The sequence below is a fragment of the Oenanthe melanoleuca genome, chromosome 4 (genome assembly GCF_029582105.1).
Source record: "Oenanthe melanoleuca isolate GR-GAL-2019-014 chromosome 4, OMel1.0, whole genome shotgun sequence".
Taxonomy (NCBI): domain Eukaryota; kingdom Metazoa; phylum Chordata; class Aves; order Passeriformes; family Muscicapidae; genus Oenanthe; species Oenanthe melanoleuca.
Window position 1 is genome coordinate 20845871 of NC_079337.1, and position 27052 is coordinate 20872922.

Genomic DNA, 27052 nt, shown 5'->3' on the forward strand with positions numbered 1-27052 from the left:
TAGAAACCACCAGTTACCTTAGTTCTTAATTATTAACTGGAAGTCCTTTCATGAACTTAGTACCTGAGTGTGGAATTTGGAATCTGACCTTTACTACATCTAGATAAACAGTGTGGCCGAGCCTGTGGCTCTCTCTGCAAGCTCCACTCTCAGCTCACTTCTTGGAGGTTCTCGCACTTCATGCTGCAGTCAGGAGCTCGGCAGAGTCCAGCATGATTCTTCTTACTGTGCTGTTCCTTTGCATCATTTCTACCTACTCAGCCTCTGTTAAAGGTAGGTCTGTACTGGGCTTGGTTCAGCTTCTGCCTCAGCAGAGACATAACCAGCATGTGTATGCAGATCTGTTTTGCCTCAAAAACTATCAGCTTTACTCAGACATGCTTGAGTAATACAAGATGCATTTAGTAGTTAGGTTTAAGTGCTTGTGGCATTCCTCTCAGCAGAGGTGATGGAGGAGATGATGTTGTCAAGTGCACAGTGGTGTGACCAGGAGATCAGGGATCTTGACCTTGCTTAATCAGGACATACTGTGGGGGCACCGACTTCAAAGGGACTTTTCACACGCTCAGAAGTTAAACACATGGAGTGCTCTGGTGGAGCAGAGCCAGGAAGTGCTCAGGGCTCTCCAGGTTTCAGCTCCTGAGGTTGACTCAGCTACCACTGAAATCAGTAAGAAGCATCCTGTTAATTTCATGAGAACCTTGCTCTGTAGTAAGTCTTGAAAAGCTGGATGTCTGCAGAAACCCTGTGAGAAGAGCTTTGCTCAGGTGTCCTGACAAAGTCAAGGGTATGAAAGAAATCTTGGAGACTGTCTGCTTCAGCAGTGCCAATGTATGAAGCAAGGAAAGGTGTCTGTAGTGACCCCTCATGTACAACTTTACCTTAAATTTAGAGGAGCAGCAACCTTATAACATAAGCTGAGGTTTTAGTTTAATGAGGATGTCTTCATCATGTGAGAAGCAGGAGGGACACACCATCCTGGGTTAAGCATCCTGGGTAGAGGTGCTCTCATGGGTGCCACCTCCTTCTTCTTGCAGGGAATCCAGGATACTGTGCAAGCACAGAGTGCAACCTTCCTTCCTCCATGCCTCTATACACCCTTATGACAGGAGTTACAAAGGAGAGAAATTTACAGGCAGTGCCTTTACCTGTGAATTTATTTCATGAAACTGCCATAGTCAGTTTATGGCTAGGTACCAGTGTGCCACATGGTGATGTCTGATCTTCCCAGCTTCCCCTTAATATCAATTAAGCAAAGCTTCTTGATGTGAAGTAATATTTGCTTGTCACAACCTCAGGATACTGAGGAAGCATTTTGTCTTTAATTAGTCTTCCCTTCAGCTCTGCCAGATTTCCTCTTTCTCTTGTGCAGAGAGATTGAGAGCTAAATTGCTGGCCCAAAGGCCACTCAGAGCCTCAGTGTGAGAGCTGAGATTAGGATTAGTGTTTTACCTTTTCATCAAGCCATGCTGCCTTTTGGAAATATTGAAACATTATTCTGTTCAATTCAGGTCAGTCAGCACACATAAAACTTTCCTATTACAGTTCCACTTGAAAAATGTTTTCAAATAAGCGGATGGGCTTTGCTTTTTAAAGCTATCTGGTATCAGAGACAGTGGCAAATATGATTTATGAAGGTAGAGCTAGCAAGTAGTTAGAGACACACATGCTGTGCATGCCATATGTATTAATAAAAGGCACAGGACTTGACAGCTGTCTCTGCTCATGCAGTGTAACCTTCTGTATTATACAGTATCATGATTTAATTATAGACTTGGCATGTTACCCTTAATGACAGACACTTAACATTACTAGTCAAACTATGTGTTATGCACTCCACCTTGGAAGGAGCACTTCTGACCCCCAGAGAGCATGGCCAGGCTGATGGCAGTCTGTGTGTCCATCTCTCCTCCCTTCTCAGGCAGTGGGACACTTGCCATCAGCTGAAATGTCAATGGCTGCACAGGCAGCAAGGATTCCAGTGCTGTGCTGAATACAAAGGAAGGAGCTTCTAAAAGGAGGACTTTCTATTAAGAAAAGTTTCAATTAGAAAGATGTTGCAATATTCCTTTTAAAATAGTACTGGTGTTTTCTTCATGGAAGTTGGCATGAAAATTTAGTTGTGCTGTTTTGAATACTGGTTCTGGTCAGTGGCCCTGTATTTCTGTCTCTCATCTGTCAAGATCCCCCTTGCCTCTCAGCCTGACCACACTATTCAGTTGTCTCTCTTGGCTTCCCCATTTCCACAGGGAACAGTGCTAACTCCGTGGGACTGCTTTCAATACTGCCTCATCCCTGCTGCTTCTCTTATTGTGATCCACTGTTGGCCTACCCTTTCCCATTCTGGCAACTAAAGCTGTCTTCTGCCCTGGCTCCTGCAGTGTTTTCTATGTGTGAAATAGTGAAGGCTTTCAAAACTGCATGTTCTTTTAGTTCCCAGGAATACTTTGCAATTATTTGTTTCTTCCATGACACTTGCAAGAAGCTGCTGCATCATTTGCTCATCTGTTTCCTTTAGGATGGAACAGCTCTTTTGTATGTGGGGACAAGCAAATGCTAAAAGGGAGGAAGAAGGAAGGAACTCTTACAAAAGGAGAATAAAACCATGTATATGTTCAGTTGTGGGGAAGGAAAGAGGGTAGGTGAAAGGTGCTTTTAACTGAAAATAGGGAGGGAGCAAAACCACAACATGCACCTTAATTAATAAGACACTTGTCTCTGAGCACACAGATAATTGTTCTTGCATGTGCTATTCCCTTACTTTTTTTCCGCACCTAGTGGGTGGTATTCCTAAAATTTCAGCCAACACTAGGTCCTTTGCACTGCAGTTTCTGCTGCAAATGAAGGAACCAGAAATTTTTAAACAGGAAGCAACTTGCTCCAAGGGACTGCAGGGAACCAGGGGTGTCCCTGAAAGGCACAGCCACCTTTGAGCAGGCACTGAGCGTCCTCTGCTCTCAAGGGTAAGGTAGCTTCACAGCAGGGAACTGGGGAAGGAAATTGGCTAGGAAATTCACAGTAACCTGCAGGAAGGGTTGTATGCCTCTTGGTGACTTTGTTTTGAAACAGACACACAAGGCATGCAAAAACAGACAAGCCCCTTTGTGCCAACATGAGTCCTTCAGTCTCCCTGGGAAAAAAAATCAATAGTTACAGCATCGCCCTCTCACGTGTGAGCAGGCTGGACCCACTGGGATCACCAGACTGGGTGCACCACAGTCCATTTAGTTCTGTAACTTTGCCAGTTTACACAACTTGCAGACTAAACTTGGTGGAGTGTCCATTTTGCTCAGGGAAAGATTCTTTGAAGCTGACCTTAATCCACTGCCATGGTATCTGAGTGAACAGGGAAGGATGTGAATAAAATCTTAATGAAGCAGGGGTTTTGGATTCTTTAAGACCTGCAGAATACATCTATGCAACCATGATGGAACTACCCTGTGCACCCATCTAAATGTGCTTTAAAATATTAAAGTGACTGATTTTCCTTTCTATCTATGCAGTGATTTGAAATTTATTTAAGTGAGTCAGATAAAACAGAGGGATACAGCATAAATCAGGGTAGCCTGATGAATCTCTGCAGGGGCTTTGAAAACACTGATTCCATTACAGCATGCTTAAGAATTTTTTTGAGATGTGGTGAGAGATTTTTTGTTCTTTCCCCCTCTCTTCCCTGCACTTGTCATAAAACTGAGATGTCCCTGAGAATAGCACATTGTGTTTCTTAGATTAACTCTGTTGTGAACTTGTTGTTTCTGCTCTGTACCTCCTGAACTCTATGAAGAAATTCCCAGTGCATTCAGTGGTGCAGTATTTGGGTGTTTGAGGCTGGTGCTGTGCTGCTTACAGATAGCACCTAAGGTCACTCTATGTGTGTTTGCTTTGAGAATGTTAAGAGCAGTTAGTGTACAGCCAGCTTTCCCTTCCCTTCCCTTCCCTTCCCTTCCCTTCCCTTCCCTTCCCTTCCCTTCCCTTCCCTTCCCTTCCCTTCCCTTCCCTTCCCTTCCCTTCCCTTCCCTTCCCTTCCCTTCCCTTCCCTTCCCTTCCCTTCCCTTCCCTTCCCTTCCCTTCCCTTCCCTTCCCTTCCCTTCCCTTCCCTTCCCTTCCCTTCCCTTCCCTTCCCTTCCCTTCCCTTCCCTTCCCTTCCCTTCCCTTCCCTTCCCTTCCCTTCCATATTTCTTAAAATATATACATTAACAGCAGAGACACAGCTATGGGGACAATTATTTGTTGAAAGAACAAGATCTTAATTATTTAATGTAAAAAATACATTCTTGATGTTTTCATTACATTCATGTCACCCTTGGACAAGACTCTCAATGGATAGATTCCCAATAAACCTGCAAGAGATGCAGAGAATTATTTCAGTTGGCTCCAACAAATCACATTAGTGCATTTCACATTGCTAAGCACACAAATTGTGTGATTAATAACACTATTTTGAATTGCATATAATTGGATTAATTTGTATTGCTAACATAGCTGAAGAAAAGAATCTAAGAGTCTTAAAGAGCTAGAACAAGTGATTTTGTGACCATTCTTATATTAAAAATGTACAATCAGTGTCAGCTTAATCACAGAAAACCCGGCTGCTTCAGTGGTACAGCCTCTGTAATCAAGAGTAGCAGGATCAGTCCCATGAATCTTAAATTTTTAATTTTTCTAAAAGTGTTTCTTAGAGAAAATGGTGATTATGTGAGTTAGTTAGTTCTAAAATGCTGTTTGTTTTTGCTTTCCAAACAGGGCACACTACTGGGCCAAGCCTAAATAATGACAAGCTATATAAGTTTGCTTACTCAGCTGAAGTCTATGTTGATCAGGTGAAAGCATCACTGCAGAAAAGTGCAGGATATCGGATTTCTTCTGGTGTGGATGTCAACCTCTTATGGAGAAATCCTGAGAATGATGATGACCAGCTGATCAAAATTACGGTAATTATTGCCTTCAGACAACTTGAAACATACACAATCTTTTCTGCACTTATCCAGCTGCTAATCTAATCTCAGAGAACTCACATTCAGAGCAAGATCTAAACCTTTTATTCTCTAGTCTCATCAACTAAACCCAGCTGCTTTGATGATCTGATTCCTATAGAATAAGACTTCACAAGTATCTATCTAACATCATAAACCAGAACTTCAGAATATCTCCTCTATTTAGAAATTGCTTCATACAGCACCTATTGCTTCAAACAACTGTTGTACAAACCCTTACCCAAGGGGCAATATGTTGTCTGAAGCCCTCAGTTCTACCTACAGTTCATGACATTTTCTAAATAGAAACTGAGTTTGGTATTTAGCTTTATGGTGAGATTTTCTGGCACTTATTTCCCCAGTGGAGACCACTGGCTTCTTTTGTAAACTTTGACATAGTAATCATGGAAGATAAATGATCAGAACCAGAAATGCAGAAATGAAGAACATTTATTATGTGATTTAGTCTATCTAGCCTACTCCAGGCCAATTCTACACTGCTCTCTACATTAATTTTCTCTGCTTTTACTTTTCTAGATGAAAGATGTTCAGGTTGAAAATGTAAATGAACGTCCAGCTGCTAAAAACATCTTCAAAGGAAAAAGCACAGAGAAGATCATTGGGAAAGAATATCTGGAGGCTTTACAGAGGCCCATAATGATTGAGCTAGTCCGTGGAAAAGTAAGACCCTGTCTTTTAAAATTCAGTCCCTAAAGAAACATGACACAAATCTTTTGTAGCAGACTTGAAGAATTTACCAGTTTACTATTCACTCAGTGTTTTTAATAAGCCATTGTGTCCTATAATTCTGTGTGAAGTACAGTAGTTCAGAACAGACTGTAATTTACCTTCTAGCCCAAGCCTATTGTATGTTGAGACCACCACACAGTGGGGAAGTATAGAGCAGATTGTCCACAAAGGTATAGGTACACATGTAGATATATGCACAGTTGCTATTTACTTCAAAGTGGGCAGGATTTTGTCCAAGACCTGAGGGCAGATAAGGAGATACAATTTGTCATGAGGGATGTGCTACTGAGTCTGTGAGGAACAGTGTTAATCACTTTAAACCCTTACCAGGTATTTTATCAGGATTACTTTTCCCAGCTCTTTGTTTTGCTTATTTACTCTGTGTCACCTGCAGTTTCAATGGTCCCAAGTTAATGAGCTTGATGCTGAAAGAGCTACAGCCTTATATGTTTTTTCCCCACTGGGAGACTGTCTCCAAAAATCAGAAGAGAAGGGTCAGAGAGCAGGTGTGTCTCAACATGTGCTTGGGTTTTATATCCTGCCCTGAGAAAACACCAAAGCACTATTGCAGCACAGAAACACCTGTAGGTCTGAGAGTCCCAATTTCTCTGAGAAGGGGATTCAGGTACATCTACCTCACTCTCTTTTTCCCTGCAGAGCTGCTTGTGTCCCCTTGTACTCGGCCTACTCTTCTGCCCAGGGAGTGGTGAGGCTCAAGCCATGGCTGCTCCTGCCTTCTGCCCCCGGCCCTTCACCCTCCTGTTGCCTGTGGCATTAGGCCAAGGGCCCCATTTTCCCCTCTGCAGCCTGAGCAATGCTCAGCAGGTGGGACATGGGCAGAGGGGCTGTGAGAAAGGAGGAAGGTTGAAGGTCACACTCCGTTTTCCCTTCTGCAGAGCAGAGCGAGGTCTGTGACACTCTATCCCAGCAGGATCTTTACCTCCTGCTGTAAATAGGCACTGAGCACATACCCTGGCCACCAGCTCAGCCTGCTGAATTACAGCTGCTATCAGACCTGCTCAGTAACTTTCAGACTCAGCCTTGTCATCAGTTTTACACAACATAAAAAGAAACAGGACAGCACTGGCTGAGAACTGTACACATCCCTACATGAGAATAGAGGTACCAGAAGAGCACAGAATAGAAGTCAGAGTGCATCTGCTCCTCATACATACACTTTCACATGCTAAGGCTAAGATGTAGTATTAAAAACTTGGGCTTTTTCTCAGGTAATAGACTCTATACTCTCCTTTCATGATTTCTTTGTGGTGTGACACTTTCATCCCTGGCACAGTAATTTCACCTCTCAGTGTTGCCCTGAGATAACACACTGGTTGTACTTACAGTTCCAGAAAAAAGGGCACTTTTAAAGCACCTTGAATGCAAAGTGGAGGTGCAAAGTCTTGTTACCAGAAGAGAAACTCAAGCACAGCAGTTGACCCATGAAGTGCAAAGGTTGTGATATGTTTGACACGTCATTGAAGTAATTCTATCTTTGTTTTATCTATGATTCATCCTGAGTTTTGGAACCTCTGATTAAAGTGCAACAGATATTATTCCCTCGTGGGGAGCAATTACTTGAGGATTATGCGGGAAAATGAGTTGCCTGTGAAGTTATGAAGAGTTTCCCATTTCCCATCTAAATTCTCTGTAATTCCAGGTGGAGACATGCTCACTGCACTGAAACTGCACATAGGTTCAGCTGAAGGCCAAAACATGTTTGTACTGTTATTGTCAGGCCCTGCAGCCTCTGCAGTCCGCTTAAATAAGGGCAACAGTTCAAAATTCAACTTCCTAATCAGAAAACTGTAAAGGGAGTTTTTCTGGAGTGGATCCTCACTATTCCTTTCTTATTTAACCAGATCTGTTATACACTTTTGAATGCTTTTTATATACTTTTTTTATAATTCCTACAGGTTAAAACCTTCTACTCATATCAAAATGAGCCTGGTTTTACTCAGAACATTAAGAGAGGTCTGGCTAGCCTTTTCCAGCTCCAGCTGCACTCTGGCTCTTCCACTGAGGTATGGTGCTCTATCAAGCAAGATTATCATCACCTGAGGAGCAGGCAGAGCCTGATCTGCTCTGAAAGGCAGACCTATGGATCCTGCTGACTTTAGGAGTAAACTGTGATAGAAATCAGCCCTTTGATCACATATGAGGTTAGGGACGTAAAGACAGGCTTCTGAATATTTGGTGACACAAGTCAAATTGCTGCAATTAGCACAAAGAAGTAGTACAATTCATACAAATACCTTTATAAATTTAGCACAATTTGGTGATAAACCACTTTAAACCAGGTCACTATAAAAGTGACTATACTGCTGTTTAAAGTTGGTTGATTCCTAAATTCAATTCAGTGGAGTCCCATTCTAAATCTGAGTGCCCACATAAAGTTAGCACTGGTTTAGCTGCATCCATTTAAATTGCTGTCCATTGTTAAATTTCTAAACCTGTCTCCTTGAACAAAGCTTGAATTTAACTTAAATTTGAGAGTAAAGTGTGAGCTGCATTTAAACAACCATTGTTACATTTCTTCCCAGCCATCTAATGAATAGTACCCCTGCCAATCCAAAGCCGATAGTTAGAACCACAGTCATCCTCAAATCTGTTAAATAAACCCAAGCAGTGCAGCATGTCAGGTACAGTATTCCAATGGTGGAGAAAATGCTTTATCTTTAGAAGGTGTTGTGGGATCCTAAAGAAAAATTAAAGAAATTGTCCTAATCTAACTCTCTTTTCCAAGGTGGACATTTCTGGGAAATGCAGTACTACCTACCATGTGCGGCAAGATCAAGTGACTAAAGTAAAAGACCTAGACTCCTGTGAAATAGAAAGGAAAAGATTTACCAGCCACAACCGGGTATGATTTCTTTAACAAAATAAAATCTATTCTTCCTATTTAAAATATACTCTTAGCAGCTACTACTCATCTTCTCAGAACTCCTTCTTGCATTAAAGAAAGCAAATTCTATAGGTAAGTTTTGTAGTTTTACTAGCCCAAATGTCATATTAGCTCCCATGGAGAGAACAGAAAATGGATTCTCCTGTGGTGTAAATCACTTTGGCTCAGCTGATACAGATACAGTATACAGTGATAACAGTAACCTTTTTCCCATCTGCTATAAATGCCAGGCAAGATGCTGATTCTTGAATGGAGCCTGGTCAGGCTTGCCTGGAAGGTCAAAGGCTTCCCTAACGCACAGGTGTAACAGGGCAGATGTGCCATACAGATAACTGAAGCCCTATTACAGCCCTAATAGTCCTCCACTGTTAGTAAATGTCTTTCTAAATAGTGACTGCTGAGGGCAGGCTGGACACCTGCTGAAGGCTCTGGGATTCTCTACATCATAAACTGACCTTTCTCAGCTCAGAGAAGTACAAAGACACACACACTCTCTTAATAAGCTGCCTTAACACTATGAGTGGGATTCCCAATTTTCACACTTAGGACAAAGGCATCATCTTGTTTTCAGCCAGCTACCTTGTTTGATCTGAATGTGAACATGACAATCTCATTTACAAGACATTTCTCTGGAAAATATTCTTGTCTTATTTAAAGCATATCTTAAACTAAATGTAGTACTGGGTGTTTTCTCAGTTGCAACCTGCTCCATAACTTCCTGCCCTGCTCCTACTGTCTTTTACCCTGGTACATACTGAATTTGAAGCATGTGTATAGAAGTGTGTGGCTTCTTACTGCAGAGGGAATTCTTGAAAACCTGGTTCATAGGCTTAATTTGAGATGGCAGCCTATATGCACCTTCCTCAAAAGGCTCTACTTCATTACAAGACTTGCCCTCATTTGGAACTGCGAGCTCTTTTCCTACTTTGTTTTTTGTTGAATGGCCCTCTTTCTGTTTTATTTTTTAATTATTTTCAGATCTTGGATGTTGGTACAAAAGGCACATCTGCTACAGTTTATGTGCTGGAAGACAGTTTCATTAAATCCATTAAGGCAGAAGAAAATTTCGTTTTTGTTCTGAATTACCGGCGAAAAACAGGTGCCAAAATAGTTTCAAAGTAAGTTGGGCAATTGGACTGTCACTGATGATATAGCAGGACCAGTGGTTCAAGTCAGGTTAATGTGTAGATCTTATAGAATCTAGATGTGCCAGGTACCGGGTCCAACACTGATTAAATTCTACCACACCACAAATAATAAATAATGGCATTCATAAGAAGTCAACTGAAAACAGCAGGAATTGGCCAAACCCTTTTAATGTACCCATTCGTGCTATAGGTGTTCTGTCTTCTCATTTCTCAAGAAATACTTCTGATGGGTTTCCATTTCTAGTATGTGAGAGTTTGGAAGTATAGAAAATAAAATCTGCTGCACAGAAAGGAAACAACAGTGAAACTTCGATCTGTGTTAGACTTCAAACTCCAAAGCACTGAAAGTGTGGAGATACTCATACAAGATAAATGATTCAGGCATCTCAGTAATAGTAGATATTTAAAAGAAAAGGTACTGTCAAAAAAATCTCACTTTCCAGATATTTTAAGAACAAATATATGAAACATTTCAGAATGTATGTGAATACTGAAGGCTGCTTATCAAGTGTTATAAATCTATGCTTTAGAAAGTCTCTCATACAGGTATTTTATTGCACATAATTCTAGCAGTAATTCTGCTGGTATCAGATATTTCTGTTACCTTAAAAACCCCACAGACTTGCCATGTTCTGAACATTTTAAAATAAAGCTTCAATAAGTCTATATTCTATTTTTTTTTTTTTTGTCTGTGAGGGGATTTGTTGTTTCCTCTTGGTGTGATTTCTGAATCTCAGTGCTGATGGTTGAACTCTAATGGTGTCCTCACTGTGTGGATGTACAGGCAGAGGCTGGAACTGAAGTCAGTCCAAGCTGGGATGGGACTGATCGCTGCAAAGCAAGTCGCTGGTGTGATCAAGACCTTGGACCCCAATTATGTTGCCATGCCCCTGGAAGCAGAGCCAGTGAAATCCGAATGCAAAAAGTGCCCTTCAGTAAGTAACCACAGGTTCATTGGACATCAGGTTGCTTAGCTGAGCAGGACAAGGGTGAAAGCAATTTTTTTGTCCAAGCAGAACTAGGACAGGTCCAACCTATCAATATAAAATACACCCTGGGGTAGGGAGTACAGAAGTGTTGCAATGGTGCTCACCCCATAAGAGTGTTGTAAGCATCTACCACTAAAAGTACCAACCTTTTTGCTTTCTTTTAATGATTGCAGTATTTCTCCAGATCACTAGAAAATACAGCACCCTGTTGTTTTATCTCACCTTTGCCAACCTTGAGCTGGTAGAAGCTTATTTCCTCTGGGTGGAAAATTAAGATGGCTGACTGGTGTTTGTAAACAGTTTTGTCATGGAGGAGCTGAACTGTGCCTAGGAATTCCTCAGGCAGGCTAAACATTTGTTGGTAGTATATTTAACCTCTTCTTACTACCTGACCCCGAGGAAATCTTTTGTTTAGAGGATTTTATAGGTATTTTGCAAGTATAAAATGAGGCTTTAATATTCTTGGGAAGTTCAATAATGTTCTCATTTTTCCTGGGAAAAAAATTGCCTTTTTTTTTTTTTTTTTAATATATTTAAGACATGTGAAGGCTAAGAGCATGGCACTGTAAATGCATCATCTTATGTTTTACTAATGATGTTAATCATCAACTAAATAAATTACAGTGAACTGTTAGCAAACAGTGTTAATGCTATTATCATTGAAGAATGAATAGGAACATTAATTTAAGGATCATTATTCTCTGGTGTTGATAAGCAAGATATAACTTCTATTCAGCTATATAATTTTAATCCTCCAGAGATACTCCTTATGAGCACAAATATGTTCTTATATTATAATTTGTGCTAGTTATTTGGAAGTAGCATTACACTGTAATAATTTATCTTGTCTAATGCATGTTGAATCAGAGAAGACCAAAAACATGTATTTGGGGAATATAGAAATGGTGCTGCATGTGTGATGGAGCAGTTCTGAACAGGGAATCCTAAACAGAGTAGGGACAGGTGTTTTTTCCCTGACTATCCATCGGGGTTTGTGCTGACCAGTTTGTCACTTGTGACTGAGTTTGTCATAACAGTTATAACTTCCAGACCAAGATAACAAACACAGGGTATAATTCCAGAGCACTGCCTGGGGACTGAGTATGTCATTATAAACCTAATGGAACGAGGAGAATGAAGTTCTGCTTTCTCACTGTATTTTTCAGTAACTGCTATGAAAGGATGGGCTCTATAAACAGAACACTGTATCCAAAGCAGCAACATAGCATATGGTACTTGTATATCATAGTATACATTAATGCTCTACTGACATGCTGTGTCTTAGAGTTTTACATTCCCAAAGCCCTTTTTAAAATTGTAACAGGTCTTATCTCTATCTTTATGAATTTGGTAAATTAACCATTTCTATCCTCACTAGCCTCTCTGAGGTTATGGCAAATATTTGCACTTAAAATCAGGTCTAGATTTCTGTGTTTATACAACATAAAGCATGCTTTTTTCAGAAGAGCTCATGCATCTTACACTCTTTTATGCTCATTGTTCCTATGGGAAAGGATTCTTGCCCCTTCTGAATGTGAGGCGTGTTTGTTCTGTCTTGTACAGCCACCTTTTGTATGTTGGTAAACAAATGTCAGGTACTGACATTCAAAACCAACTTCTGCTCGGTTTGGAACCTCTTGGTTTGGCTGGAGTTTTCCTAGAGTGTCCATAAGACCTCTGTTCTGATTTCTCTGTCAGAGAAACACAGGCCTGGGTCCATGCTGAGTTGCCATGTAGAAGTGTGCGCATCTTGTGCCTGAATGTTTGGGTTATTAAATCCAAACTGCCTGAGATTTACATCAGGAGAATGAAGGCCCTCATAAAAGTCAACTGTGAACTATGTTTTTAATGCCATGGTCACTGCAGGGGATGGCAGCTGCTCCTTGTAGCTCTTGAACAGTCTGAGCACCCCTCCAAAGAAGAAGGCTTGGTCTCCACTCTCTCTTGCCTGAGATGGCTCCAGTTTGCATCTCCCACCTTGCTTGTCTCTAGGGTGTGGGCTAAACTAAGAGCAGCTCACACAGTTGGGCTCTGCACAGGAGAAAATACAGGAGTAATGAGGTTAGAGGTTTTTTGCTGGACTGTGGTGCAACTTCAGCCAGGGGAATAAAAAGTGCCCCATATGTTTATCCAATTTCAGTTAATAATAGCAATACTGACCTTGGTGCTAAGCAGTAATCACCAGTTGAAGTTAAAAGACCCATCTGTGCCTCAGAACATGAGCTCCTCCCAGCTGGTCATTAATCCTCAGGAAATATCCTATGTCTCAATCATTGTTGCCTAATTATTGTTTGTTACAGTCGATAGAAGTTGCACTCTGTACTGATGAATGATACTTCTAATTGCCAGCAGGTTCAAGTGCTATTGCCCAATACAAAATCCACAGAGGGGAAGTATTTTAGCAAAGGTCAAATGGGTGCTGCTGTTATTTCCCACTCAGGAAAACTGCAGTAAAGACTGCTGCAAAGAACAGCTGAGTTTTCAACAAGGAATGTTCTCGATAATTTGAGATAACAGAGGCAAAGGCAAGGGAGAGAGGAAAGGTCAAAATACATGCACCAGTTTCTTATGGGAGTGGATCTGGAAGGACAGATATGGGTGCTTTGCTACCATGTTGGTAGCAGGTTCAGGTAAAAAATGTGGTGTGGGAATAATATAGCAACCACCAATTGCCTGTTCTAATACCTTTCATTTTGTACAATAGCTACAAATCCCTTTGTATGCAAGTTTATGAATAAAAAATGGGAGTAACTTATTTGACATTTAATCCTGTTCTATACTGACCCAAAATTACCATCTTCTCAGAAAATATGATTAATTGATGGATTGGGAATTGTGCATCTCTGTTTTAAAAAAATAATCTAGTTAGGAAGAAATGGGAACATAAGGTAATCACCATATTCACCAGAAAGCACGGTACATTTGCAAGAGAAGAGAATTCACTTTATTCCAGTTACAGTATAAATAAATTTTATTGTTCCAAAACAGATTGCATTTAAGGTCATGTACAACATCAGGAAAATACTAAAGAGCTGGAAGAGAGACAGCTATAGAGAGGTTTCAAAGATATTTATACTGGGATTATCACAAATTAACTAATATTAAGATAAAGGATCATCAATTTGTTGGATTTCAGCTAATTTGAGCAACAGATGTCCTACGTATCTGCATTTATTTAGTCTGATTTTGAAAACTAAAACCACAATCTGAGAGATTTGACATAATATGAATTGTTTTGCAGCTTTCTGAGCACTGGCAGAGCATCAGAGAACATATGCATCCTGACAGACTTTCCAAACCTGAAGCAGCAAAAAGCTTTTTGTCCTTCATTCAGAATATCAGAAAAGCTACGAAAGAGGAGATACTGAAAATTATTAAAAGTGAAAGTAAAGAATTTCTGTAAGTTACTATGAACAAGCTTTTAAAATGTTTAAGTTACTGAAAAATGAAGAAGGGCAAATTTCTTACAAAGAAATTGAGTTCTCCTAGTTATGTCCTAGCACTGGAAACTCAGTGTTCAGTATGTCTACAGAAAAAGGATTTTTTTTAAAGTTCTGTTTGCTCTTGTAATATAATAAATTTTCAGCACACCCTTCAGTCATCAGGGTTGTATCTACAGTGCAAGCAACATGCTTTGTAGTTTAGCCAAAGGTTCTCAAACCAAATACTTGTTCCAAAACACCCTGTAACTTGTTCTTGACTTCCCATTTGTTTCCTGCAATAGGAAAGACAACAAGGAAGGGGAAGATTAATGCCTGGGGATTGTCCTAGTATTAGAGTTTGGTTGTGAACAGCATGCACACCAAGACTTGAGAGCTGAAAAGCATTTCTGAGTCATATGGTCAGGATCCTTCAAATAAATTGTGGCAGTTAGCAATGGAGAAAAACGTGAGAGTCACTCTAAAAGCCTTTTCTCTGTGCCATTGTGCATGCAGTAGTAAAAACCTCTTTTATATTTACAACCTTGTCCTGTAAACTTTAATACACTTGTGATAGTTGGGTTTTCTGATACTTTTTTTGGTCTCCTATTTGCATAAATTCAAATAATATCCATGGATATGAGTTTGTGTGCCATTTTGAGGTGAGAGTTCAGGGACACTTTTTCCAACAAGAGTAAAAGATTCTCTTACTTGCAATGAAGAGTTATTTTAGTACATTAGCTTCTTTATCTCAATATGCAGCCAAGTCTTTTCAGTATTGACTGGCTCATTGCAATGATATGTTCATTTAATTTTCACTTCTTTGTAGCCCACAGGTAGTGGATGCTGTAACCTCAGCTCAGACACCAGAATCACTGGAGGCCATACTGGAGTTCCTTGACTTTAAGGATTCAAGCACTTTTATCCTGCAGGAGCGGTTCCTGTACGCCTGTGGATTTGCTTCTCACCCCAGTGAAACACTCCTGAAATTATTAACTGTAAGTCCAAGGACAAAGCAAATATAACAGAGCTAGTACTCTTATGCCTTGTCACAGTCAAAGGGGAAGAGAAGAAGAAACAACTGTTGCTGTTTCTAATTTTCTTTTCTTTATGCCTTCCAGGATTTCCTGTAAGTGTGCCATTAACATAGAGCCTGCAAACAGCAAACCTTCCTAGGTCCAGACTGGAAGTTTATTTACTTTGTAAAATATTACCAAAATCCAGTACTTGGAAAAGAAACATGATACTGAATGTTAGGAAAATAATTTGAGGGTTCTTTGATTGTTGTCTATGAAAGTTCTGTAGCCAGAACTGTAAATCCCTTTTTTTTCCCCCAAATGAATCTGCTTGAGTCACTGAATGTAGCTCTTAAGTGAAAGCAACACTGAGTTATTATATATAATATATATATAATGATAGAGCTGTGCTTAGTCTGAGCCCAGGCCATCACGGTAATCACTGCTCTGGCATTGCATTAATGTTCACAGAAAATGAGGGAGCCTATTGAACCCACAGCAGAGTGTGGCTTGTCATGTTTACCCTGAGGCACTAAACAGCTTTGCTTTTGCATGGCAGGAGAAGTTCAAGGGGGATGTCGCCAATGAAGATATTAGAGAAACTCTTGTCATTGTCATGGGAGCACTCATTAGAAAGCTGTGTGACAGAGAAGGCTGCAAGCTGCCAGTGAGTATCCGATGGTCACTGCTGCCCAAATTCTGGTCTGCAACACAGTGATCGATCCCTGGTGACATTATAGGAAGAGCATGGCAGATATGGGAAGCAGATTCTCCCACTTAAAATAAGCCCATGAACTCCCATGTTTGATAGAGGATTGTTTTTGTTTTTGTTTTTGTTTTTGTTTTTGTTTTTGTTTTTGTTTTTGTTTTTGTTTTTGTTTTTGTTTTTGTTTTTGTTTTTGTTTTTGTTTTTGTTTTTTAAATAATGACTTATACTTTGTCAGATTTAGGCCTTAATCTTGTCTCTTCCCATTTCTGGCTGAATCTATCAGCAGAAGCAGTACTTGTGCTGCCTTGTTCAAAAGCTTAGCATATCCTCAGAGAAACACTGACAAACTCAGAATCTGTTTATTATTTGCAATCACCTTAGGTTATTTCACCTCTGTGAAGAAAATTCATTGATTCAAGTACTCAACTGTGTCCCAAACATGCATAGAAGGAGGAAGACTTTTACTCTGAGCATAAACTGAGTAGATGCTGGTGACAATGATCAGACAAGGCTGCTGGACCTGTGTTGTTCAGCACTGCAGCACACCGCTGAAAATATACAGAGCACCTGAACAGGCTCTTTTAATTTCCCTTGTTAATTGCCAAGCAGTTTTAGAACATTATGTTATGAGGCACTGAAGAACACTTCCCTTGCCTTTTTTTGTGGGGACTTGTTGGCAGGAGCAGCTGGCAAGTGATAAAACTTTGGATCAGGTGTCCCTGTGGCTGCAGTCACTGTGGTTATGCTTGAAGGAAGCCATCAACATACAAATGACACCTTTGCTAACCATGTGAAACAAAATCATGCCAGAACCCAGCCCTGCCCCTTCTACTCCTGCAAGGGGGAAAAGGGAGGTTTATGGTCCCTGTTTAATGTGCAGTTGATTTTTTTAGGCTGTTGGGGAAGCCAAAAGGTTGATTCTAAATAGACTGGAGAAGGCCACGAAAGATGACAACGTGCGGATGTACCTGCTGGCACTGAAGAATGCGGTCCTTCCCGAAGCAATTCCACTGCTTCTGAAGTATGCTGAGTCAGGAGAAGGGCCCATCAGCAGCCTTGCTGCCACTGCCTTGCAGAGATATGATCCTTCTTTTCTCACCAAAGAGGTAAGAAAATATACTGCCCTAGAATAGGAGTGCAGGAGACTGTATTAAAGATAAAGGATAAATTAACAGAGTTCATTTCTTGTCATCAGCAACATGGACAGAGAGGTTGAGTACAATCGCAGTAAGTTTGCTGATGGCACAAAGCTGTGTGGTGTAGTCAACATGCTGAAGGCAAGGAATGGACTGGTGGACATGTGCTAGTCAGCCCTTGGCTCCAGGGTCACGCACAGCCATTAAGCGTGGCATGCAGTCTGCTCTGCTCGCCAGAGGGAGCACTGTGCAACCCCTGCTCTTGCTTGTGCTTTCACATAGTCAGGGAGAACACACAAAGAAAGAGAAGGGCAAAATAGCTGCATTTTACCCGGCAGCATCCAAGAGTAGGAAAAGACATGGAAAAGGGTGGGACAAGAGGTCGTGCCTCTGCTGCATTACCTTGCATTCCATTTCATACCTTTCAATCCTGGCTGCCAAGGTTGAGGCTGTCAGGGTGCTGCTCTGCAATGAGCATGCTGGAGGCCACTCTGTCAATGGGGCTACATGGCTTTCCACAGATTCCCCTATAACAAACATGAGTCACAATCTTCTTAGGGGCGCTAGACACCACAGGCACTATCTAGAAAATTAAAATATTCTTGATTTTTTAAAGTACATATTTCCTTAACAGTAAAGAAAATCTCTGTCTTATGGCTTTTGTTCTTCGTGCTGCTACTTATTTACAGCCCCAAGTTGTAAACCTGTGTGTAAGGCTGTATTTGGTCTGTGGCTGAGAGAGCATAACAGATGTCCCACTTGTCCTTGTGATCACTGAGCTATACATGTCTCAACATTCCAAAAGGACCATGAAAAACATGATGCTGAAAATATATCCTTATGTATTAGCCTTAGCTATGGAGCTAACTTAAGCTGATATTATAAACAAGATTCCAACCTGTACTTTGCTCAGTCATCTGCATTAGCATTGAGTGAATAATGTGTTTCCTGACCAGGTGAAGGAAACAATGAACAGGATATACCACCAGACTCGCAGAGTCCATGAAAAGACAGTGAGAACCACGGCAGCTGCCATCATCTTAAACAGTAACCCATCCTATATGGAAGTGAAAAACATCCTGCTCTCCATTGGGGAACTGCCTATGGAAATGAACAAGTACATGCTCTCCATGATCCAGGATATACTGCAGTTTGAAATGCCTTCAAGGTACATTAATTTCAGTGTAAATAAATACAGCCCTTTCTTACAAAAACCACACAGATTCTCATGAATTATGAAAATTTAAGGACAGTATAAAAGGATATCTTATTCTTATGTCCCTTGTATTGTTATTTCAGAATAGATCTCTTAATTTCAATGTAATTCTTTTAATAGCTATTCACATTTTCACAGGTACAAAAAATAATTAGGCATCTGACTTGCATTACTATGAAAATGTAATTTGTTGATCTTAATTCTCTCAGTAGGTCTCTTGCTTTTTTATTTCACGAACCAGTGATGTGGAAAAATCTTAAACATCACAGTGTGAGAATGAAGATAATCAGTATATATCTTCTTCTCAAAACCATTCGTTTTCAAGCAAGATTTTTGCTTACCTTTCTTCCTGTGACCGCAGGGAGTACCTGAAATTGAAAGAGAAATTCTGGGTTAGGGTAGATTTTTAGTGGGAAAAGATAAGGGTTTTAGAGACCCTCTTTCCTACTGGGAAATTTACCCTCTCTCAAATTTGATCTTTTTACCAAAAAGTAATACATTTGGTACTGTAATATTTTTGTCTCTCAGTGGTTTTGTTTGTTTGTTTTGAAATACCACAGCAAAACAGTTCGGCAAGTTCTGAAGGACATGCGTGCCCATAACTATGATCGCTTCTCCAAGATGGGCTCTTCCTCTGCCTACACTGGATATATCACACGTATGTAACCATGAAACTGCTTTTGAACCCTCTTTGCATTCCTAAAAATTTAATTAATCCACTAGTTTAGTCACAGGTACCTTCTTTCTTTTTTAATTAAGGTGGTCCTGATGTGTCATCCACGTACAGCCTCGACATCCTCTACTCCGGCTCTGGCATTTTACGGAGAAGTAATGTGAACATCCATGTTTTCGACAGAAACACTGAGCTTCATGCCATCCAGGTAACTGCCACACTGTACATAATAACTAAGCCAGTATGTGATCCTTGTCTGACAGCTTCTAAGTCAATTCAGCTAATGCTTAAGACCTTAAGGTTTGCTACACTGGGCAGAGAACAAGCCAATAACAGGAGAAAACCAGTCACAGGGAGAAACCCCACAATTGGCTAGTGGCATGTGTTTGCCATAAACAAAACAAGTGTTTCATTCTGCATCATACATCAAGGTCTGTGTCTGTGTAAAGCCTATGCTGCTTATCTGATGTAATCCATTAAAGCTTTGTGAGTTTGTAAAATCAGGTCCCAGTTCAGCTATGTCGCAGAGTGGAAATTCAAGGAGTAGATCAAATCTACAAATCAAAGAGATTTAAATGTTATGTTTTAGACTTTTCTTAATATTGGCAAGAACGTTCAGTTTTATAATTCTCCTAAATTTATGCAGGACAAAAACTGTGCAGTGAAACATCTCTGGCTTTTCCTCCCAGCTGTCTGTGAAAAATAGTCAGATGAATAAAGGGAAATGTGTTTGAAACAAAACTAGTGTCAGGATTATGATCTGCATGTGGGTAAATCCTGCTCAGCACCTAAAGGGCAAAAACATGGTATGAAATTATTTTACTTTCCATTTTTCTAGGTGCACTACCTAGTTCTATTAAGTCTGAACCTCATACTTTTTCCACTACAATGACATAAGTTAGAATTAGGCTCTTAGACATTAAGAAAATATGTGGTGTTGTTAATAGTCTGAGTCAGGCAGTATTTTTTTATTGATTCTGTATCACTGTTCCTTCGTAGGTGGTGATTGAAGCTCAGGGTCTGGAGTCCATAATAGCTGCAACTCCTGATGAAGGCGAGGAAAACCTGGACTCCTTTGCTGGCATGTCAGCCATTCTGTTCGATTTCCAGCTCAGGCCAGTGACATTTTTCCAAGGGTATGGTGATTTGATGTCTAAAATGCTCTCGGCAACTGGAGATCCCATGAATGTGGTGAAAGGCCTTGTCCTCCTCACAGATTTCTTACAGGTACACTATTTGCACTATTTACACTATTTTCTTACAGCACACTGTTTGCTTCTTTTTCTGTCTCTTGAGCACAGATGATTCCTTCCCTACACTGATATTGTAGGACAACTTATTTTCTTTGTTTTCAATGCTGATAAACCTGACCAGTGTTACACAGGCTACCCTTATGAGGAGAGCAAAAGAAAAGTCATGGGTATTAAAAACCAGAATGAAATTACATAAAAAGCAACCTAAAACAAAGGTGAGAAAAGATATTATAGAAAATAAAACTGAAACTTAACAAAAGCAACTCCAACTGAGTTTCCTTTTGAAAACTCATATTGCTCTCAGCTATGACCTTCCCTCTCACAGTTTCTTGTAATACAGTATTGTCCCACGTGACCACCTAAGTTTTCCTCTTCATGAGTTGTCCAGGGGCCTTGTGTCCAGTTAGGCAATAATTGTCAGGTGAATGAATCAGGTAACTATCCTTCAAAGAACAATGCTAAGAGGTCCAGATTTCAACTGTTTATTTCTATGCAAAAAAGGAATTAAAATGAGGACTACACTGTTTTTATACAACTGTCACCCCAAAGGATTTGCTAATTTTGTGCTTAAACAGATTCACATATAAATATAACTGGCTACATAATGTGTTATTGGAGGGCTAAAAATCTCTCTCAAAGTGCAGGGTCAGCACTTGCTTTGATATCTTTCCTCTTCCCAAGCAGGATCTCCCTAGAACCTGTGCATTTAACAGCTTTACTTAGTTCATGAAACATCTGCAGTCTCAAACTTTACTCTGGCTTTTCCCTTTTAATTCTTGGCAAAAGAAAATGCCAAAAGTAGATGATGAGACAATCCACTCTGCCCAAAATTGCACAAAAACACCCTCTGCTCATGACAAGTTTCCCCATCAAGAACTCAGCTCCTTGCAATGTCCAGAGGGCTTTCCAAGGCCAAATTGGCTAAGTAAAGCTCATTCCAGCAGTGCTTTACAGTTCACACGCAGATTATGGGCAAAAACTTTACCGTGACCTATTTAACAAACAGACCGCAGAGGTGAGAAAGATAATCATGTCTAGTCCTGAGCACAGGGAGCATTTAGAGAACTAAATATTTCCAACTGCTGTGCATGCACCAAGCTCCAGACATACTCCGGCTGAATCCGCTGGCTGGGCACCCATGGTGCTCTGTCCACTGGCAAATTCTCCTCTCCGTTTCTTTGGAGAACCTCTCAAAAGCCTGGGGCAGCCAGGGCTGGGACTGTGTGCCATTTTTAACAGGATCAGTGTTTTCAGTCAGTCACTGCATGTTTGGAAGCATTGCAGCAGTGTCTTACCTCCACACTCCACAAAGGCAGGAATGATTTAAAGCACTGATGAGCACACCTTCAGGCTGAGCAGCCTTTTAAGCACAGCCCATCTTTCAAAGAATGGTCTTACAGCTACACTCCAGCTCAACAGCACATCAACATGGTTTTGGCAATTCCACGTGGCCACAGTGTTGTTTGAGGGCTAAGAATAACCAGAAGTTATATTCCTGCTGCAAAATAAACAGCTCTCATAAAACTGTTTTTGAGACTCCTAAGTCACCTGCATTAAAGTTCAGCAGTGTTAATAGTTCTCCTAGGCAACACACCTGCCAGAAGCCCAGAGAAATTAAATACTGTATTAATAGGTCAGAGAAGCCACTTGAAAGCCAGACCCCAGTGGAAGGTAGCCAGTTCCCAGAGAAGTGCTTGTTGTAGCCATCTCTGTGTTGCATTACAGTGTATAAAGACACTGTTTTTTATTGAAACATGGCACATTTCAGCATTTTAAAACAAATGACTGATTCTGATCTTTTGAATCACATTTTCCACTGCAAATGAGACACAAAGCTTAAAATAGGAAAGGAAAGGAAAATACTTCTCCTGAGGAGGCTGGGTCCCTGTGATTTACACCTCCCATCAGCCTGGATTGGATTTGCACATGAGACGAGGGACAGGACTGAGCTATAAATAAGGAACTAGATGAGCTTGTAAAACACAAGACAAGTGCCCCTTAGCTTCTCTGCTGGTTTCAGTGACAAATACAGCTTAATTCTAGGTAGCATTTAAGCCTTGAATGCTGTGCAGCCTTTGTAAACCCAGCCTACTTTAATATTCTTGGGTGCAATTTGACAATACATCTAAAAATATCTGCTCCTCTGGTTGTGTGTACGTATCTCTGCCAGCATGTATACTGTTACCTCCTCACTCATTAGCAGCTATCCACCAATCCAGTCCCAATTAAAAGCAAAGTAAAATAAAGTAAAACAAGCTTTATGTCCACATCTAAACAGACCAACTAGAGAAGTATTTTATGCCCCATTAGTCAGTATAAAAACTCCCTTTGATTTCAGAAAGACCACAGTTTCAGTCCATGATTTTAACTTGGGTGAGAAAGAAAGAAGAAATCAGAGCATCATATGATCACACTTGCTGGGGTCACGCTGGATTTGTAAGCCACAGCCAGCCCACTGCATTCTTTAAATCTCAAGCCCACTTTAGCAGCAACTGACTGCCAAGGTGGCTCTGCCAAGCTGGTTCTGTCAAGGAAATAATTTCAAGGATAGTTAACTTACCCTAAAAGGTGAAGTAACCATGTAAAGCTATCATAATTATCCAAGTCTTCGGTTACAGCTGGATAATTTTGATGTTCTGAACAAAAACCTTCCCTGATGTTGCTCCTTGCTATAGGAATTTAGGAAGCTAGTCTGACTCTCTGCTTGCTTCTTTCTTAAATCTTGGAACAGCATTAGTTTGAGCCACCATTAACTAAGAAGAGAATAGAGACTTCTAGGGTGCATGGACATCAAAAAGGGGCAGGAAATTCATATCCCCATGTCCTATAAAGGCCTGCAACATTACAGGTGCTGAGAATACCACAGGCACAGAAACCTGGGAAGAGGGGGAAAATTATCTGTGAGACTGCAAAAGGTGAATCACGTGAGGCACATGATCAAAATAAGCTTTTCCCAAATTAATGCTTCTTTTAAAATGGTGAATTCATCCACTAGTTCTTAGGGAAGTAGGACAACTATGTAAAGAGAATTACATTGCCAAACTGGATGAACGTTAAAATCTTGGCTGTGGGTCAAATCTTAAAAGTAATGAACTGCCATGAACCTGAGCTATATTACCACTTCCAAAATGGACTTTATGGATGTGTTTCCAGTCCAGCCTTACAGGTTTTATGAAGCCATGAGCACATTTGATATTTGATAGAAGATGCATTAAATGCAAATTAAGGTGCATTAGCTGATAGTTTTGGTCACCCAACTGCTGAAGACATAATTCCTGTTCATATGATGGGTTTGGAGCCAGTGGCAGCATCCTACTGCCAGTACAGGTCTGCTCAAGGGTGCTGAAGTCACACTGCACTGCACCAGTGCTGGGCTTCCAGCAAGGAGTTTAATCTGATTTAGCTGAACTGCCATCACAGCCTCCGTGGGGCTTGTGTCGTAGCTCTTGGAGACATGATATTCCCTGCAGTGACACTCCATGCAGGAATCATGCCAGCTGGCACACAGGGGAGAGGGGAAGGATGCAAGGTACCTTGCTGTAGCTTCATCCCATTTTTGAGGGAGGGGAGCTCATCAGGATGTTTTGTCCATCCTTTCAGAAAATCCCTCTGTTCCTTTTTGTTCCTGCAAAATGCCAAGTGGTGTGAGTGCAGCACCAAAGGGAATAAGGAAACCTCTGAGGTCTGCAGTCAGTAACCTGTGCTTTCCCCTGGCTCCAGGAAATCCAGCTGCAGTCTGGGCCCACGGCCAGTGCGGAGTTCATGGGTGGACTGGCCATCGACATCTCCGGAGGGATGGAGTTCAGCCTGTGGTACCGGGAATCCAAAACCAACGTCAAGAACCGGTGAGATACTCCCAGCACATGCTGTAGCTTTAGGCAGCACAGGCTTCTCAGCCATGGTAGCACCAATGAGATTAATTGAAATGTAAAAGACCTTGCAGATGAGTTAGAATTAAGCAATTATTTAAATAGTTATGTACATGGGAGAATGCTTGTACTTCTCTTTTCCTTCCCACCTGGATAATGCCAGCTCCCACTGGTCTCGTGCATTTATATACCTTCACATGAAGAACAGGGTCCTTTGAGGGCAGTTTTAATGTATGTATGGTAGGACTGTTTGTAATTCAATTTCTTCTCTTTTAATGTGTTTTGAAATAATTGTAATGTCTGATTTTTATATGTTTTTTGTAGGGTAGCCATGTTTATAGCTGGTAACACCGAGGTCGATTCCTTCTTTTTAAAAACTGGTATGGAAACCACTTTGGAAACAGAAACATCTTTAGACTTCATCTCCACAGTGCAGTTTTCACAGTACCCATTTTTGGTCTGTATGCAGATGGACAGAGTGGACTCTCCATTCAGGTAAGAACTAAGAGCACACGCTTTCTGAGGTGTCCTTCCAGCCATCTGCTGGAACTTTTGGTTTTCACAGATGCAAGGGATTAACTATTGAGGCCAAATTCTAACTTAACACGATCAAGTGCAGTAGAGGCCGTTACACACAGACCTCTCTGCTAACCCATTCCCTGTCCCTCACCCCTGAGACTCAGAAATAATCTTTTTGAAGATCACAACTGATCAGCTCCGAATGTGCACTTCAGTCCAATTTTTAAATTTAATTTTGCAAGTGGTGGGGCAGTAGTGTTTTCATGTGCAGTCAGTTCTGATGGTGACCTCAGGCTTTACCAGCAGTAGTTCTCTATTATACTGTTGAGAGAGGAAGTGCAGAGCCATAAATGAGCTGAAGTGGAAAATTTTCTTCATCATTTGCTATTTACTTGTGTCAACAGAAGTACCTGGTCTGTTAAACTCTTGCAGCCATTGTGTTCTATCGTACTTTATTGAGGCACCAGTTTTCCTGAAAACTAAGCAATTGTGTGATAAGGTTAAAAAGATGCTCTTCAGTAGCCAAAGAATAGTAATTAAATTGGGTTTATTTGGTTTACTGCTCTCTCTTAAATCCCTATTTGCTAAGAACTAAGGAAGATAACATTTGCAGAGCCTGTGCCAGATTCAGGTTTTTTTCATTCAAAAGATGGTTAAAAACCTGAGAGGAATCAAAGACCTTGAGAATCTTCAGGAAATCCTAAGAAAACAGTGTCTGCTATCCTGCAGCTACTAAAACATCTGCTGATTATATCTGCCCAATGTGGAAGTGCCAGCTCACCTGTGTGCAGGGTGTTTGTAACAGGGTGCAAGCTCTGCATAAACCTGCTAATGCCAGAGCCCGGTGCTGTGTCTTTGCAGGACTCAGATGACCAAGTATGAGAGCCTGCCCTCTGGCAGGCGCTACACTGCCAGGAGGGGGAAAGCAGCCACGCTGGCAGGGAACGAATACCCTCTCCACCAGGAAAACTCCAACATGTGCAAGAGGGTGATCGGCGCGAAGTCTGACTCTGCTGGCAGCTGGTTTTGAGAGCAGGACCTGAGCTCCTACTCTCCTGAATCCCTCAATGACTTAGGCCTGCACGTACCTTACCAGCATGGAGCTTGACCTTGCACTGCTGCAGTTAGTGGGAAATTTGCCATTGATTTCAATGGGCCGGGATCAAACTCTCAGTGCGTGCACAGTGTTTACATATTAACCTATATTTAAAACTTTTGTAAAAAAAACAACCCTAAGGCAAATAAAGACCAATTTGGTGGCATTCCATGCACTCCCTTAAGGGTGGTGCTTGCTCTTTTACTTTTTTGTGCCAAAAGCAAAAGTAATCCTTCATTTTTCCTTCTTTGGGGAATACAGAAGTCTGTGTTTTTGACATGCAGTAAGAACAATTATGATGTATAATGAATGATTATTTATAAATGTGTTTTAAAGTATTTAGGTGTTTTAGGCCTATGACCAATCCCCTTTCAAATATTCAAATAAAATTAACATCCAGATAGGACCATGAATTCCTGCCTACTCAGTATTGCCTGTTTACAAAAAAACAGGTTTTATTTTACATGATTTTAAAGGATTTTGTGGTTTTTTTTAAGCAGGCGGAACTGGATTATTATTATTTATCTTTTGGACTTTTTTTATTAACTGCTGTAGTTAAAATACAATTGATTAACAGTGTGGGGTTATGTTTCCAGAAGGACTTACAGTTGCCTTAATTGTGTTCTCATTGAAATCAATGGTATAATTTCTGTAGCTACCAGAAGCAGGAGCAGAGTTAAGCCAACACTGGCTGCTCATCAAAGTTGCCTCCTAAAAATTTGTCTCCCTGTGTGTAATCAAGGCAGATGCATTTAAAAAAATGAGCACCCACTAAGGCAACTCTGAACTGCAAAGAAGGAAAGGATCTTGAAAGAAATAAATTTTGGATGCACAGGCTAGCAAAGCCAGAACATTTTCTTCTAGGTAAGTTAGGCTTTTATTTCAATGGAAAAAAACCAATCACTACTCAGACAAGTCCTCTGATTAAAATTACTTATACACCTCAAACAGTGTCTTCATAGTATCTGTGGGAAAAAAAAAAAGTTTTACATTCCCATCAGCATGGCAGATTAAAAAAAATATATCCCATTGCAGCTCAGCTGATCTCTGATCCATCTGATTTAATTTTTATAGGACAAGGTGAGCAAGTGCTGTTAAAAAAAAAAAAAAAAAAAAAAAAAAGCCGAGAACAATTGTTTATTTTTTAAAAACCCAAACTCAAAAGCAGGCAGGAAAACCTCATAAATTGTCATGATAAAAGATTTATTACAAGATTAAGAAAAAAATCCAAATTCTTTGGTGTTGTATAAACCAAGAGTGCAGAAATCTGCAAAAATCAAACTGTCAGTGGGATGAAATAGTCTGCTTGTTATCTTTCCTAAAAATGCTGGCACATTTCTAGTCAAAGCCTAAATAAACCAGGTAAAAATACAATGTGAAA

The 27052-nt window shown here is 40.6% G+C and overlaps 1 protein-coding gene across 1 annotated transcript; it reads left to right on the plus strand.

Moving 5' to 3' along the window:
• Positions 1–83: 83 nt before the first annotated feature.
• Positions 84–27052, plus strand: MTTP (microsomal triglyceride transfer protein). The gene is made up of 18 exons (XM_056489198.1): positions 84–273; positions 4744–4931; positions 5511–5654; positions 7640–7747; positions 8470–8586; positions 9607–9746; positions 10561–10711; positions 14007–14164; positions 15014–15182; positions 15760–15867; positions 16803–17015; positions 18002–18213; positions 18822–18919; positions 19021–19142; positions 19934–20161; positions 23908–24032; positions 24381–24551; positions 25437–27052. Exons 1-18 carry the CDS (start codon positions 213–215, stop codon positions 25603–25605), a joined length of 2682 nt encoding a protein of 893 aa, XP_056345173.1. The 5' UTR covers positions 84–212; the 3' UTR covers positions 25606–27052.

Bases quoted from the DNA above. Each gene is read 5' to 3' on its own strand.
- MTTP (XM_056489198.1), top strand. From the start codon at position 213: ATGATTCTTCTTACTGTGCTGTTCCTTTGCATCATTTCTACCTACTCA. The intron at 274-4,743 runs GTAGGTCTGTAC...CTTTCCAAACAG, and splicing joins CTACTCAGCCTCTGTTAAAG to GGCACACTACTGGGCCAAGC. The intron at 15,868-16,802 runs GTGAGTATCCGA...TGATTTTTTTAG, and splicing joins GAGAAGGCTGCAAGCTGCCA to GCTGTTGGGGAAGCCAAAAG.